Genomic DNA, 14,800 nt, shown 5'->3' on the forward strand with positions numbered 1-14,800 from the left:
ACATACAGTTAAACATGCGCCACTTGTTTTCTTTTGTAAATAACCAAACGTTCGAGTACTATCTGACGTCATATATGACGCAGCATCTAAGCAGATACGTCACATGTTAAGCCGCGCCCCTTCCTCGTCTCTCTCTCGTATCAAACCAACATGGCGACAATGGGACGAAACAGGAAGAAGAGTCGTCCTCTCTGCCTACTTGTTGTCTTCCACCAGCTTTTGCTCCTTGGTGGCGTCTTGTCAGCTTCAATTAACGGCATCTCGGATGGTAAAATCGTATTCTGGTCTTCATTTTTTATTTTGTTTTTAAAGGAGAACTGTGAGTGCCATGTCGTTCGCTGATCGGGGCTAGCACGTCAGCTAGTCACTTAAGGTGACTGACAGCTGACAATTGCGCAATTTAACCTTATTTTGAACATATATTTCTTATCTCTGTAATTGTATAACATTGTTCGGGCGATGTGATGTATAAAAGGGCTCGTTTGTGACGTGTAACCTGTCGCGAGATTTTAGCGCTCGACGTGATTTATGCAAAGATTGTAATTTAAAGTTTTCATGCTTCTCGGTTAATTTAGATGTTACTTTTTCTCCCTCTAATTTAAAAAAAATTAAATTTGGTTATATGCTATTTAAAGTAGCTCCTAACTTTTTGTTAAACGATCCAAACAATACTTTGTAAGGGGCTTTAATTCACTTAAGTGCATAGATTAGCAAGAGTTATTTATTTGATGCGTCATTTTATGTTTTACAACTTTTTTTGAAGTCCTTTAACGCAACACATTTTCAAGTACAGTATCGTATATCCTATTCTACCTGCTTGTTCCTTGAAATTGAGGTATGCGTGAAGGTTTAGCTTGTGAATACATGTAGACATGAGGTTTTATCACGCCACAAAGCCCTCCTCTGTTCTTTGTTTATGCTTTGCGTGTATGAATAGATCCTTTTTGCGTCAAGTGAACTCCTCCCTACCGGGCAACGCCTCTCCATGACATTCAATTCCATGCTAATGACATACCTATGTAGTTAGCAGTCAGTGTCTGAATGGAGGTTTCCCCCCGCATGATTACGTCAGACATTTTAAATAAATGCATATGTACTAAAAATGGAAATCTTGTAAATGGCTTGAGCGGCGGCTCGAAAGTCATATTTGATCTTTCTGTTTGTAGGTGGGACCACCCAGGACGAAAAGGTAGACTTGCCACAAACTCCTCTCCAGACCACAGGTAGCCAAAACAACACTCAGACGGAACCAAAAGTGTTGACGCAAGACACAACACATCTCAAGCTTCCCAACGCGACGTCCATCCAAACCGAGCCCAAGATCAACCCCATCCAAATTGAGGCCTCCAAGATTAACACTGTCAAAACTGAGGCCCCCAAGATTAACACTGTCAAAACTGAGGCCCCCAAGATCAAGCCAGCCCAAACTGAGGCCCCGAAGATCAAGCCAGTCCAAACTGAGGACCCGCAGATCAAGCCTGTCCAAACTGAGGCCCCGAACATCAAGCCGGTCCAACCCAACGTTCCCAAAGTCGACCAGCCGCAGGCAAGTCAAAACCAGGCTGTGCAAGAAGACGACAGATCTGCAGTGCTCATCGCTTCGTCAGACACGCAGAACAAACCGACCCCTGACGAGACAAAAGGGAATGTCGCGCTTCCGGTGCTGAACATCACGGAGTCACCTGGGATGTCCAAAACTTTACAAACCCCCCAAAAAATGGAACCCACCAAACCCACAGTGGAAGAGACCACCCTCTTAGATGTAAAAACCTCAGAGGCGCAAACCGCAGACACCCTGGAAGAATTTGAGTCGGATTTGCTTCAGCCCGCCGGCAAAGATGCGGCAACTCACCTGGACCCGGACGACGACTACGATGGCGATGAAGACGACGAGCCGGAGGTGTACAACGATGGCGTGTATCACCTGGATGCCAACGATGACGCCGATAAGGACCAGGACCGGACGGTGATCGGGGTGAAGGCGCCCGACGTCAAGGAAGACGTCAGTTACAAGCTCCCCGGCGCCTACAACACGGAGGACGAGGACTCTCATTTCTTCTTCCACCTGGTCATCCTGGCTTTCTTGGTGGCCATCATCTACATCACCTACCACAACAAGAGGAAGGTCAGTGGTCATTTCAATCAAAAACGCAATCGGCGCTCATCAAACCCCGGTTGTGATGTCACATTTCTTTCTGTCAGATCCTCCTGCTCGCACAGAGCCGCCGCTGGAAGGAGAGCCTGTGCTCTCGCAACACGGTCGAGTACCACCGGCTGGACCAGAACGTCAACGAGGCCATGCCATCCCTCAAAATGACACGCGACTACATCTTTTGAGTCGCGCCGCTCGGAACTGTTCTTGCTCGAGCGATCGATGGATCGCCGTCGTCGGGTCGCTGCTTGCCCTCTTCCAGTCTGTCTGCATAGGGACATTTTGTAATTATCTCCCTTCCACGTTTTCTCTTTGTCGCAAAGTCAATATTTATGGGAGCGCTTTTGTTTAAGCTCTTTCTGATGAGTTTCCTGGATTTGTTACATTGTAGTGCAACATTCCAACACATGAAATGTCACTTTGGCGCAGGCATTACTTTTTCTGTCTCTTTGATACTTCCTGCCCCCGACTGGCCCGATGCTGCCGTGCAGGACTCCTGGTTGGACTCCTTTTTGTTTTATGACTTCGGTGAAGTTCTTGTCCGTCACTCGCACGCAGTAATTGCACTCGATTACCCGAAATGTGCCCAGAAATAGAGTTGCAGCAGAAGTCATATGGATAAACTTTGAGCCACAAGGATGCGAATATTTTCACCATTTTCCTCATTAATGTTGAAATACTTAATGCCTTTTTATTTAAAAACGCCTTTTAAAGCACATATAGAAGAATCAAGATGGGAAAATCAAGCTAGACTGAATAAAAACAGTGATATTTAAAAAGTAGACAGTATGTAGCCAAAATAAAAAATACAGTAACTCATGAATCACTGAGCTATTAGAAAATTGGGTCATCATATATACATTAGTGAAATCTATTAAAATCCACTTGATTAAAGTCCAATTGTTTTATTTGGACAAATAGCTGATAATTTGTTTTGTCAACGGCGTACTAAGATAAACTTTCTGAAATGGCCGCCTATTGTGTACGCATGTGCAGTATGGCTTGTTGGCAGAGTTACTTCTGTATAATTAAGTTGTGCAACAAAATCATGTTTCTCCACTTTTTTTAAAGAGTTGATTTAAAAATGTCATTGTACACTAACGCTTTTTATTGGACATATTGGTGTGGCCTTTTTGCAATTTTTTGTAAATCACCCTTTCGCTGCCTTTTTGCGCCCATTTTCTTTAGAAATATTGTTTAAAATATCAAGTTAAACAAAAGGGTGGATAGTTAGTCGTGTGGAAGAGAAATATTGCTCTCGCAATCAACTGTAGAGTCATTTTTGTTTTGTCAATAAAGCACAAATGAAGTCGAGAATTTTGAGTGAGTGTTGTTTTTTTCGTCAAATGGAAGCTATCTTGTGTCCGCCACTTGGGGGCAGTGTTTCGCCGTGAGTAAATGGACGCAGGTGTGTGATCAGGTTGATAGACACTACGGAGATATTTAATGTAATCGATAAAACAAACATTTGCGACCCCTGTAATTCATTTCGTCGAGAATTACACTAAAATTAGACTGGTAAGTATAAACCGTGGTGATTAACATTCAACCCTTTATCATACTTTTAAAACGTTTGTGTGTTTGTTTTTTCACAAGATATCAATTGCGAGACAAGAACATACTAGCGACGACGAGACAAGCAAACTAAACAGGTAGGAACGGATTAATTTCATTTTCATGCATTATTATGGACAAAACGTGAACATATTAAAGATTATGAAGCTAATAGCTACTAAAAATGTGTACTGTAAACCGAATTTTCGAATTTTGCGTGGTGTCATGTAACCATGTTGAAGTGAGTCCAGTTTTATTAGATAAAAAATAGCGCCCTCTTGTGTATTTTTGGTGTCAAGGAACTAATTTGAAGTGAGTCGAGGAGTTTGATAGCTCTTTCCAGGGTCCGCTCTATTTCAGGTGTGTCCCAGGACTTTTGTCAACATTATGTAGGACCTTTTAAAAATTAATCTTTATCCTTTGACAACTTCCTTCCTCTAGCAATTTTGTGTCATTTTTCTCTTTCTCTCCTTTCTTGTTTGATGGCCGTCCCCCGTTTCACGGGCACATCATCATCATCAAGCGTCTCTATGCCTGTCTGCCACTTCCTCTCGCTGGCTTTGATCACCTGAACATATGCAGCTATTTTTATTTTTAACCACCTTTGCATTTATTTCATCGTCACCAATCCCCGCATCATTTGGTGGGAAACGTTTTGATCGTTTCCTGCTAAGGGGGAGGGAGCTTTTGTGGAATGGAATCTTATTAACAAGGCAACAATGCCTAAATATACTATATTATTTTCTGGGGGAGGATAAATGTACAAAAAAATATATTAAAAACTAATATCAGCTGATTTATACATTTTTGTCATGAAGAAACCCGTTTGAGATGTTATATTTATGATCTACAATGTAAAATGTGCCACGAGTCGTGGGTGTCAGGCGGGCACGCGTCATTTCTTTTGTACTCGGCGCTGAACTCTTCCCGTCGCCCTTTAGTCTGGCTTTGATGAGGGCGCCGCGGTGGCCGTCAACGACACAATGGAACAGAAGGCACGTCGGATAAAGCCTCCCGTTGAAAAGAATCGCGGGGAAGAAAGAAAAGGAAAGGCTGAAAGAGAGTTATTGATGCACAACACCATTTTGAGCCGTGAAATTGGAAACAAACAAGCGGATTTACAGACATAAGTTGGTGCTCGCTAGTTTGGTGGTGTAAATAAACACTTTTGCGGCCTACAAAATTTTCATACAGATCCATACTAAAGAGTCAAAGTTTCGGCGAGGTTTATTTACTTACAATATTGACCCGGTATCGGCTAAATGCTAACAGCGACTGATAGATTTTATTGATACCAGCGCAATGCGATTCATACTTTAGTGATATGGTTTCTTCCAAAAAAAAGAAAAGTACTTTGCTGTACTGCATTGGTATCCGATACTACCGAATATTTGATATCAAAATATCTAAATGAGGGATGTCATAAAATCTTCAGTGAATTCAAAGCTTTGGGGAGTTTGAGAAGGCCAAGTTAGCACCCCAGCTGGCGTTTGTGGACCACCCCACCGTTGGCCCCTCCGGTTAACTGATGCTAATACGAGTGGACAGCAGGTGGAGGGGAGGGTGCTAGCAGCAGCTGCGAGCTAGCGCAGCTACAGCCAGATATGTGCTACCGAGTGAAGGACAAATTTAAGTAATACGTGGTACTTTTGGGAAACGTGGGACCTTCAAACCGAAACGGACCATTTGTTCGTCTCGTAGCGTCGTTTCTTCTTTCAACTCGGAGCTATTGACTGATGATGTTCATGCAGTTTTCTGCTGCTAAATCTCATGTTGGTAATTTTGGGAAATGTTTCCGGAAAAGCATACGTCCCCACTCTGAGAGCGGTAGATTTACGAGCGGCTCGATAAGTGTTTGCTGTGATGAATGGCCAGCGCCTGACGTCCCGCGGTCAGCTAAAAGGCGAGCAGGAATCACAGGTGGGAAGGACGCGAGGGAGGCAGGTTTTCATCTGCGAGGCGATCGTTCGTAACTGGAACGTCACTCTGAACGGCGCAGACCTCCGCAAAGGCCAAGCATAACTTGGTGACCTTGTGTAGCTAAACAAAAAGGCTCAAATATTCATCCCTCCTCACATTATCCTCAGAAACCAAATCCTGCATGCCATAAAGCTTTTTTTCTTTTTAACTCCCTCTCCAGCCCGTCTTTGCGCTCGTGACATTTACCAGATTACGTTGATCTTTGGCAAGCAAATCCCGACATTTGCCAAGCTCCACGCTTGTCTCTGTAATTCCGTTTTGTGCTCGCTACCTGCTTGCCCGCTTGACGCCGACGCGCTTCCTGCGCAGTTGAGGACAGATAGCGAGCTAACGCGGCTAACCGGATTAAGACTTTTTGAGCGCAGGTGGGCTAAAACGGCATCCATGACGGAGGGAATGTGTTACTTTTTTTTGACACTTGTCAAAGTGAGCATGCAGCACAGCTTCATTTAAGACATGACGAGAAAAAGAATCATTTCCTCATGGTCAATAAGTCATAATTCTGCGAATATTACTTGTAGTATGACTATAATTCCTCCGGGTCAAGAGAAATTGTTTTGTTTTAATTTCATAATCAAGTTTTAGCAAAGCAGCAGAAGGAACAGAATTTAGTTAAGTCCAGCAGCGTGAGTAATGCGTTTACATTGCTGTGGACATCAAACTCATATTTCTCCCCCCCCCCTCCCCAACTCATGCGTCCAATTGGAGGCTGGCTTTGATATAGACGTTAAATATTGAAGCCACATCCATATTTCACGCCGGCAGAAGCTGGGGTCGGAGGTCGGTGGAAGAAAACATTGGCGCTGGAATTGCGCCCAAAGCTAATCTCTCTTTGCCTGCGAGAGGTCGCCACCTCCAGTAATGTGGCCTGCCAAATGGCGCCACAAATACTAATAGCTTCGGCATCATCATCATCATGAGAAAATTAAAACGTAAAGAAAACCAGCTTCCTTCCTAATGTGGTTATCTGACACTTTGAAAGCTTTTCAACATGCACTCAACATGCACTCTTATTACTGCCGCTATGACGTAATACTTTTTTCCATAACACCAATACTGCATTAATAATGCCTTCATTCTGCTAATATGTCGCATGTGCCCCCACGATTAATATTTTATTTGTGGAATATACTGGCGAGCCGTGATTGGTTGAGACCTGAGAACTGGCAACGTTGATGTCGTTTTCAGCAAGTGTCAAAATGGCCGCCTTACGAGATGGATCAGAAAAAGTGCAGCGTCTTTTGACTAGTCAAGCAGCACAGAACGTATTACAAAGAAAATTTGGAATGTTGCCTACGCCTTTAATCGACAGCCGTCATATTTGGTTGGGGATGATTTGTCCCAACTTGCCTCACAAAGTGTCACTTGACTTAAACGGGGATAAAGCGCTCCTTACTGTCACCGTCAATACACCAGCTCGCGTCTAATTTGCAGTTATCGTCCCGCAACATGGCTGAATTATTCATGCAGGCGTCCTCACTCGGGTTTGCGGAATGAAGTAGGAGGCGAGTAATAAAGTCAGAAGAGGGAGCGAACAGGCGACAATAGGGAGAGGCGGTTCCGAATTAGCGGAGCCTTCAATAGGCGTCTGTCTCCTCGGACTCACTTTCGTCTTCCTCGCCGAGCGCCGCCCGCCCGTAAAAGACGTGAATATTCATGGGGCTTGTTTGGCGGGCCTCGCAGATGGAAGAAACAGATGCTCGTTACGCCAAAGTGTCACTTTTGCCTGAGAATTTGCTTTGGTGACAAAGCAAATAAAAATATATAGCCATTTTAATAATTTAAAAATTATTTGTATTTTCTTTAATCAATATTTCCTCTACTTAAAAAAATGATAAGTACCATATTGGCTTGGAAACTCAGGAAATTTCAACGTCAAACCATAAATCATGAAAATGATTCATTCACCCGAGCAAGACGGAAAAAGGAGCACTGATTCCCGCCATTAGCGAGGACAAAATGGCCGTTCATTTACTTTTACGATGTTGGACAAAACGGTGCCGGACACGGGATGAAAGCTGCTTTTGATGAGCACACCGTCCCGACGGTATTTTGGTTCCCCGGAGAACGGCAGCTATTTGATGCTCTTCCTTTAGTCACCATGATTGGAAATCGGCACGCTGATTAAAAGCATGTGCGCTTTGCGTCCTTTAAGTTGGACAGCAGTTGACGGGGCTCGCCGTCTTTTAATAGAGACGTCATAACGATCAATAGAGTCCGCACGGCGCGGCGATGAAAAGATGCAAATGTGCCATCACGCTTTCATGGACGGCTTTTCATCAGCTCTTGGCGTATTTTGCCATCGGAAGCAGAAACCATAAATATGAATACAGGCATGCATGAATACAAAATATATATATATATTTACTCATATATTTAATATATTTTCGAATGATGTAAAAGTTTCAAATTTGTCTTTTTTTTTGGTGAGCTGACACTATCGCAATATGACAAGTGAACTTTGGAGCCTCTTTACATCATAAAGACATTTTCTTTTTTTCGCACATACTCCACTTCCACTTGAGGTGAGTTGAGATGAAGACTTGAGACGACCCGACGGATCGTCGCTTCACAAAAGATGCAAGAAAAAGTTCTAACAAAAAAAAAAAAAGCAAAGGAGAAACGTCGCGCTCATGCAAATGTGGCAGAAAAAGCGGGATGAAAAGCTCGTGCTACTATTCTCACGTCACGTGCACTCCAACGACCCTCCCGCTAAATGGCGAACGACGTCGTGAGCTCACTTGGACTCTCAGTCTCCTTTTGTGCCGGGCCGCCAAAATCCGAAATCCACTCGGCCGAGTCGTCCTTTGTGCCACCGTGATGGAGACGCGGGCGGCCACCCATCAAAGGTCTAAACCAAATAACGTCTTTTGTGATGATGTGGACGAGGTGGGAACGCTTGGTTAGCTCTTAGCAAGTCCAAATCACAAATACACCAAATAAAAAAAGACAATATTTTTGAAACATCAGCCTCATGTCCTCATCCGGCGTGATTATTGGACAATAAACACGAAAAAGTCAAAATAAATAAACTCGACAAGGTCAGAGCTTGATCAAATGCGATAGCGAGCAAAAGCAGCAGGTATCAAAGGTCACCTGAGGTCATTTCAAACGCTGACTTGCTAATTGCTCGCCCCGCCCGTTCACAAAATAAGAATCACGCTACCAAATTTCATTATTCTCCCACTTGAGCGGAGGTGTGTTATATAGATTTCAAGTCTCCGTTCATCCTTGTGTACAACTTGTCTCTCCGCGACTATTGATCCGAACAACTGCCTGTAGCGCCCCCTTCGGCCCACCTGTCTTTTATTCAAAGGACCCCCGTGAAGAATCTACATCTCATCTTAATTGGATATTGAAGTCCATTAATTAAAACATTATCTCTGGCCAAACAGTCTGACCACTTAATCAATGCGGATGAAAGGATGCTGTCGGCTGAGCGCGAGGACAGTTCAACAAACACGCACGCACACACACAACACACACGCACGGCTGGAGTGCGTCCAATTGAGCTGTTTAAGAGGATTTTTGTTGATTTCAGCCCCAGCACAAAATCGATCAACTGCCGCTTTCTTTTTGAATGTCATCAGACGAGCAACGCGGGACACATTGAAAAAGACAGCCGCTTGTCAGCAGCAAGCGTGTGAAGGCAATCAATCCAGACCACTTGCATCCTTTCAAGTAAGATTTTTTTTATATTCCATAGACATGTCTATCAAATTTGAAAAAACTGGCTTGGAGGGGCGGAGCTAATACCCACTCAGCTCTTTTGGATTCTAAATTCAAGTTTGTAAAAAGTTTGTTTTGTTCGGTAGACACAATTAAAAAAAAAACCCGCACACACAAATGGCGACGGCAGGTCAATTAATCAAAATATTCCTGTGGGTTCTCCCCAACTTTAGCAGATGTGCTCTTGGAAGCACCTGCAGCTTTTTTTGGGGGGGTCTCTGCGGTCCTGACTCCAGGATACGGAGCAACCTAATTGCACGCCAGCCGCCTTCAAATATTTGCTTTTATTAATCTATAATTCATCTCCTCAACAAAAGCAACCATCTGCTCCCAATCCAAATATGGATTTGTGCATCTGCGCCTGCCTGGTGATTAAGATGAATGTCGCGTGGAGTGGCTGGTTGGGTTCAGAACCGCCGCTGGATGATGCTGTTTTATACTCAAGTGAATAAATGATACATAATTAGTTTTAACTCCTATTATAAGCTAGGCTCATATCTGAAACTTGCATCATAAATGTGCATTATTAAAGTGATAACCAATAATAATGATTTCACCGACTGAGCCCCACGTAATTTCGCTAGCGACAATCGGGGCAATCGAAAGTGAGCCCTCGGCAATCTGCCTAGCAACATTAGAAATGTAAGTAACGCAACATGAACGGTGGGAAAATATCAAAAAAATATATAGCTTTGCATTGCGTGAAAAATACAAAATTTACTACATTAACTAGGTATTTTCAAATGAGCTCTCAAGGCAAAGTGTTTTTTGGCCGCTTTCAGGTCCATAGTCTCCTTTTATGATTGTTCTTCTTATTATAATTGTATTTTTTATGATGGTCTTGTTTACGCCAGGCCCCCCACCCCCCGGAAGCGACAGCGTGAATTACGAGCGGCCTCTCCGCAAACATTTAATTAATTTCATCTCATAAATGCTCTCGCTTCTTATCTATGTCTCGCCGCCTTCTCTTTTTTCCCCTCGCACATTTGTCGGCCTCCCGTGTTTAATTTGCTCCCTTATCACTTTCTCGTTAGCGCTCACCCAGTGCAACCGTGGTCACCTTTTTTTTTCTTCTTCTTTTTTTTATGCTGTTAAATTAGCACCCAAACATTCACGTGTTAGGAAGGAGGAAATAAATAAGTTATTTGGCATCTTGTTTACACTTCAGGTTTTATTTAACGTGATATTTTACCTCCCAGCAACAGGAAATAACAGGATTGGATTCGCAATTACACGGGCGATGTCGTAAGCGCGACGGGTAGTCTTCACTTTTCAGTCTGTACTTTATTCGTATCGAATGTTGCACAAAGCAAACAACTTCTAATGCTGACTTTATAATCGAGCCACTTATTTTCGGCGTATTGAAGTGAACTGTCGCCACGGAAGCTGTCAATCAACTGTCTCCATTTCGTGTAGCAATTACCTCCTACAAGTCAAGCTCGCTCCATCCATCCATCCATCCATCCATCCATCCATCCATCCATCCATCCATCCATCCATCCATCCATCCATCCATCCATCCATCCATCCATCCATCCATCCATCCATCCATCCATCCATCCATCCATCCATCCATCCATCCATCCATCCATCCATCCATCCATCCATCCATCCATCCATCCATCCATCCATCCATCCATCGTATAGTGTGTGTGTGCTCCTTTTTGTCCTTGTACAGCCCCCCCCGCCCCGCCGAGCTGCCCAAATTCAAGCCTTCCCTCCATCGTCACCTTTATTATGACTCAATCAATGCACGGCTTTACTTCGACAAGCATTTACAAGCACACTCACAAGCGTACGCACACACCCACGCTTGCGCAGCTCCGCGTATGATATTGACCAGCAGATAAGGCTTAGCCCATTCAATCAGGCTCAGGAGATTGGAGCAGCCAGCGTGAACGCTGGATCTCATCCAGCGCCCAGCACGGCCGCCAATGACTGCATTCATGAAGACACACGCGCAAGTGTAAATTGACATTGTGACATATGACATTGGAAAAGGGAAATTGCATACTTCTGTAAGATTTCATATCCCAGCTTTCTTGATTTGTGACTATCCATCCATCTAATCCGTAGTAGTTTGCGTAGCATAAACGTGCCTCTTTAAGCCATCATTTATCAGCTGGTGTTTTAAGGATAAGTTGAAAGTGACAAATAAAAACTCAGCTGGTGATATAGTAAATGTCACAAGAGACTCATTGTTGACTTATCGCGTCCTCTTAAAGGACCACCGCGGGGGGACGCGAGCAGGTGGGACAGCCATTAATCTCCCCTTGTGGAAAATCACTTCTTATCAGTCAACCCGTGCGTCTTCTTCCTCGAGATGCCGCATACGCCGCGTGCTTATATGCATTATGAATGAACGAGGATGTTGCCTCACGCGGCAGGGAGGGGGGGGGGGGGGGGAAAGGTCACTCGCTCGGCAACGGCGCTTCGACAAAGTGCCGACTCAGGAAAAAAGCAAAACAACCAAGACCTTTCAATCACCGTAAAAAGAAACCTTTGCTTCATGGAACACGACGTCGCAAGCGTCCATCAAAAATGCTAGCTAGTCTGTCGACGCCTACGGAGCAGGCTAGCCACAAGTTAGCATGAGGCATATTGTAAGAGCATTTACAACCCGCGACGTCACTTGGACCCGACTCCTCGCTAAATGATTCACGGCGCGTTTCATTCCACTTGGGCTGATGCTAAGGTGTGACCCACTTCTCCTCACCAGTCGAGATTTCAGCAGAAACACATTTGCGCCTTTGAATATGGATGGATGCCGCTTTTAAAACCGTAACAAACTACGTAATCAGTTTACAATTGCAGGAAATCAACATTTTTCTTTATCAATTTTTTTCTTAGAATGGATTAAGAGCAATTTAGAGGGGGGTATTGATTTCAAATTTTTGCTTGCCTACTTCCTGGTTCAGTAATTATGAAGTAAGACTGTACCATTTGCATTCTGGGGCAGGGTCTGTGTGCCATGATTTAATTCACTTAATTGAATTATTGCATTTCATTTCAACGCATGAATTTATCCACTTGATTAAAATGGAGGCTGTTGAAGAAATGCTTCGCACCTTCTGTATCAAACTGAACTTGTGAAGTCATTAAAAGTGGAGGCCTTCTTCCTCGGCGAATTGTGTTCTCCACCTGCTAATTAACCTTTAGCAGATGCGTCAACAGTCAAACACCCTTCCTTCCCATTTTACCCGCTGCCATTGATCCGCCGGATTCTCGCTCTCCCGGCTAATAATAACGTCTCCGGCCCGAGGCTCATCCGCCAGGATCATCCCTTTCATCCTATCTCAATGCGTTTCCCTTTCCTTCGCGCGAGCCGGAATTTTCAAGTGCTTTGCTTGTTTGCTGGAGCTTTTCCAGGCGGATTTTGGGCGAGAGATGAGTCATAAAATGCCACAAAAAGTCATTTGGGGAAATTCGTATTCATTCATTTATGACTGTTCTTCCTCACTATTGTACTTTTTGACATCTCACACCCGCACTCCGGTTAGCTTTGATTGTTAGCACACTGCCAATTAGATTGTCAGGCGTCATCGCGGCTACGCTTGACAGAACATCATTTAGAGCAACAGTATAGTGTGTGAATTTCGTCTACCACATCATTATTTCTTTCAAACTCCCCTCTCGTGACATAATCAGCAAATTCCGCTTACTCTACCACCCAGGAAGTATCCCGGCATTATTGGGCTGGTTTCAAAATAAATCTTTCCACTATCACATCTACGATTTGTTTGCAAAATCACATATTTAGCGATTCAATGCAAGTTTAAACGACTGTTTAGGCGATCGTATTCATTTGAGCTCGCAAAAGCCCTCAAGGTGCCACCCAGGAAACGTGTTTTTGCCGACTAAAAGCTTTTCCCAGCGCTCACTCCAACCCCTCCATTTCTTCACACGAACCACAGCCATGGAGCCCCCTGTGGCACCGGGAGGGAGACTGTGTCAATGCGTTCCAGGTTGTGTACACCTGAAGCATCTCTTTGAAGCGAGGCGCCACTAATCGGAGAAGAGCTGATGTCGCCTGTAGCTTCACCTTCACCTTGACACGCGCACGCGTACACAACCGCACCCACACAAAAGTGAGTGATGGAGTAGCACACAAGGTTCTTCGGTGATGCTGTCCTCTGTGCAATTGGGAAAAGCTCAAATGCACACATGCTAATGTTAGCATTGTGTTGTAAGTAAAAATGGACAATACAGTCTCCTTGTGACGTCGCAATCATTGTCCCCGCGCATGCGGTGGAACAAATGTCAATTGCAGTTGGCGTCGCGTTAGCAATTAGCGACAAGAGCCCCGTGGTCACATACACAAAGAGCTTTGGTTGAGCTGCCATCTCCTACAAGGTGTTTGCCGCCCCCCGCCGCGCAACATGCTCAGAAGTCCCCCGCCGCAGACCCCCTGCTAGGCAAACACCGCGGGCCTTTCTCCTCCTCCATTCCGAAACAAACTCTTCCTCCGTTTGTTTTTATTGCTCTCTGCAATCGCTTGTCATACACATTGCAGGAAAAAAATCGTTTGATCAAATGAATATTTTTGGAGGCCTCCGTTTTTTCTTTCCACCCCAATTGTGTTTTTACGAAGTGCTAATCTTGAAACGTCTCTTATCGACGTTTCCTGTCGCCTTTTAACCTTCAAGGACGCTCAAGGTTAACGATAATAGCAAAAAAGTGACACTCCAATTTGAAATGCTGGAGTCAATACATGGCGCACACTATTTAGCGCGGAATTAATGGCATGTTAGCGTTCGGCTAATGCAGAGCTTTTTCCCCCGAGGGGGGGCGGGGAAACGGAGCTTCGTCTTTTCCTGCGCTTGCTTTCTCCCGGGGACTTTAAAAGGCAACATGAATAATTTGTCAAAAAACATGAAGAAATAGGAAGTAATGTAGACTTTTTTTCCTTTGCTCTATCTGCATTGTAAATTGTGCTGGCTGAGCAGGTGTTGTGGTTTGGAGGTTGGCGAAAGGTGACTTAGCCATTAAAAAGTTGAAAACCACAAAACATCCATTTTAATTTGATATTTAAAATTGCGATTGGTCGCCTTCCCGAGGTCACTTTTGACAGGACGTCTTTGCCGGTTGTCATTTGTTGCTTCTAAAGTCCTCCTCGCTTAACCCGAACCCGGCGGCGGGGCATCAACAGGGGCTGGCGCGATGACAAGCGCTGACAAGTCCATCCATCTTGTTTGCCCGCCGGTCGCCGCAAATCGGTTGCCGCAATCAATAAGGCTCACAACGAGTACCCCGCCCCGGTGGTCCCGACCTGACGCCATAGCCCCTCCCTCCCATAGCGGCTCCTGAGGGAAGCACTGACATTTCCAGATGTTTTCCTGGTAGCTCCGGCTTCACCTTGGGCTCACTGACCTGGAAAGTCTCCTC

The 14,800-nt window shown here is 44.5% G+C and overlaps 2 protein-coding genes across 2 annotated transcripts in view; both read left to right on the forward strand.

Moving 5' to 3' along the window:
- The first annotated feature begins 108 nt into the window (after window positions 1-108).
- Window positions 109-3,469, forward strand: LOC148386640 (uncharacterized). The gene is made up of 3 exons (XM_088398817.1): window positions 109-268; window positions 1,167-2,125; window positions 2,203-3,469. Exons 1-3 carry the CDS (start codon window positions 151-153, stop codon window positions 2,335-2,337), a joined length of 1,212 nt encoding a protein of 403 aa, XP_088254943.1. The 5' UTR covers window positions 109-150; the 3' UTR covers window positions 2,338-3,469.
- A 77-nt stretch (window positions 3,470-3,546) lies between these two features.
- The window catches only part of fstl4 (follistatin-like 4), a 64,695-nt gene continuing 53,441 nt past the window's right edge, over window positions 3,547-14,800 (forward strand). The window contains exons 1-3 of the mRNA XM_088398801.1: window positions 3,547-3,670; window positions 3,749-3,804; window positions 9,277-9,367. The gene's annotated coding sequence lies outside the window, so the exon portion shown is untranslated. The remainder of the gene's footprint in view (window positions 3,671-3,748; window positions 3,805-9,276; window positions 9,368-14,800) is intronic.

This window comes from Syngnathus floridae, chromosome 15 (genome assembly GCF_059516105.1).
Source record: "Syngnathus floridae isolate MCC-2025c chromosome 15, RoL_Sflo_1.0, whole genome shotgun sequence".
Classification (NCBI taxonomy): Eukaryota; Metazoa; Chordata; class Actinopteri; order Syngnathiformes; family Syngnathidae; genus Syngnathus; species Syngnathus floridae.

Excerpts from the sequence above, each read along its gene's own strand:
- LOC148386640 (XM_088398817.1), top strand. The coding sequence starts at position 151 with ATGGCGACAATGGGACGAAACAGGAAGAAGAGTCGTCCTCTCTGCCTA. Across the intron at positions 269-1,166 it reads AATTAACGGCATCTCGGATG|GTGGGACCACCCAGGACGAA; the intron begins GTAAAATCGTAT and ends TTCTGTTTGTAG. Across the intron at positions 2,126-2,202 it reads CCTACCACAACAAGAGGAAG|ATCCTCCTGCTCGCACAGAG; the intron begins GTCAGTGGTCAT and ends TCTTTCTGTCAG.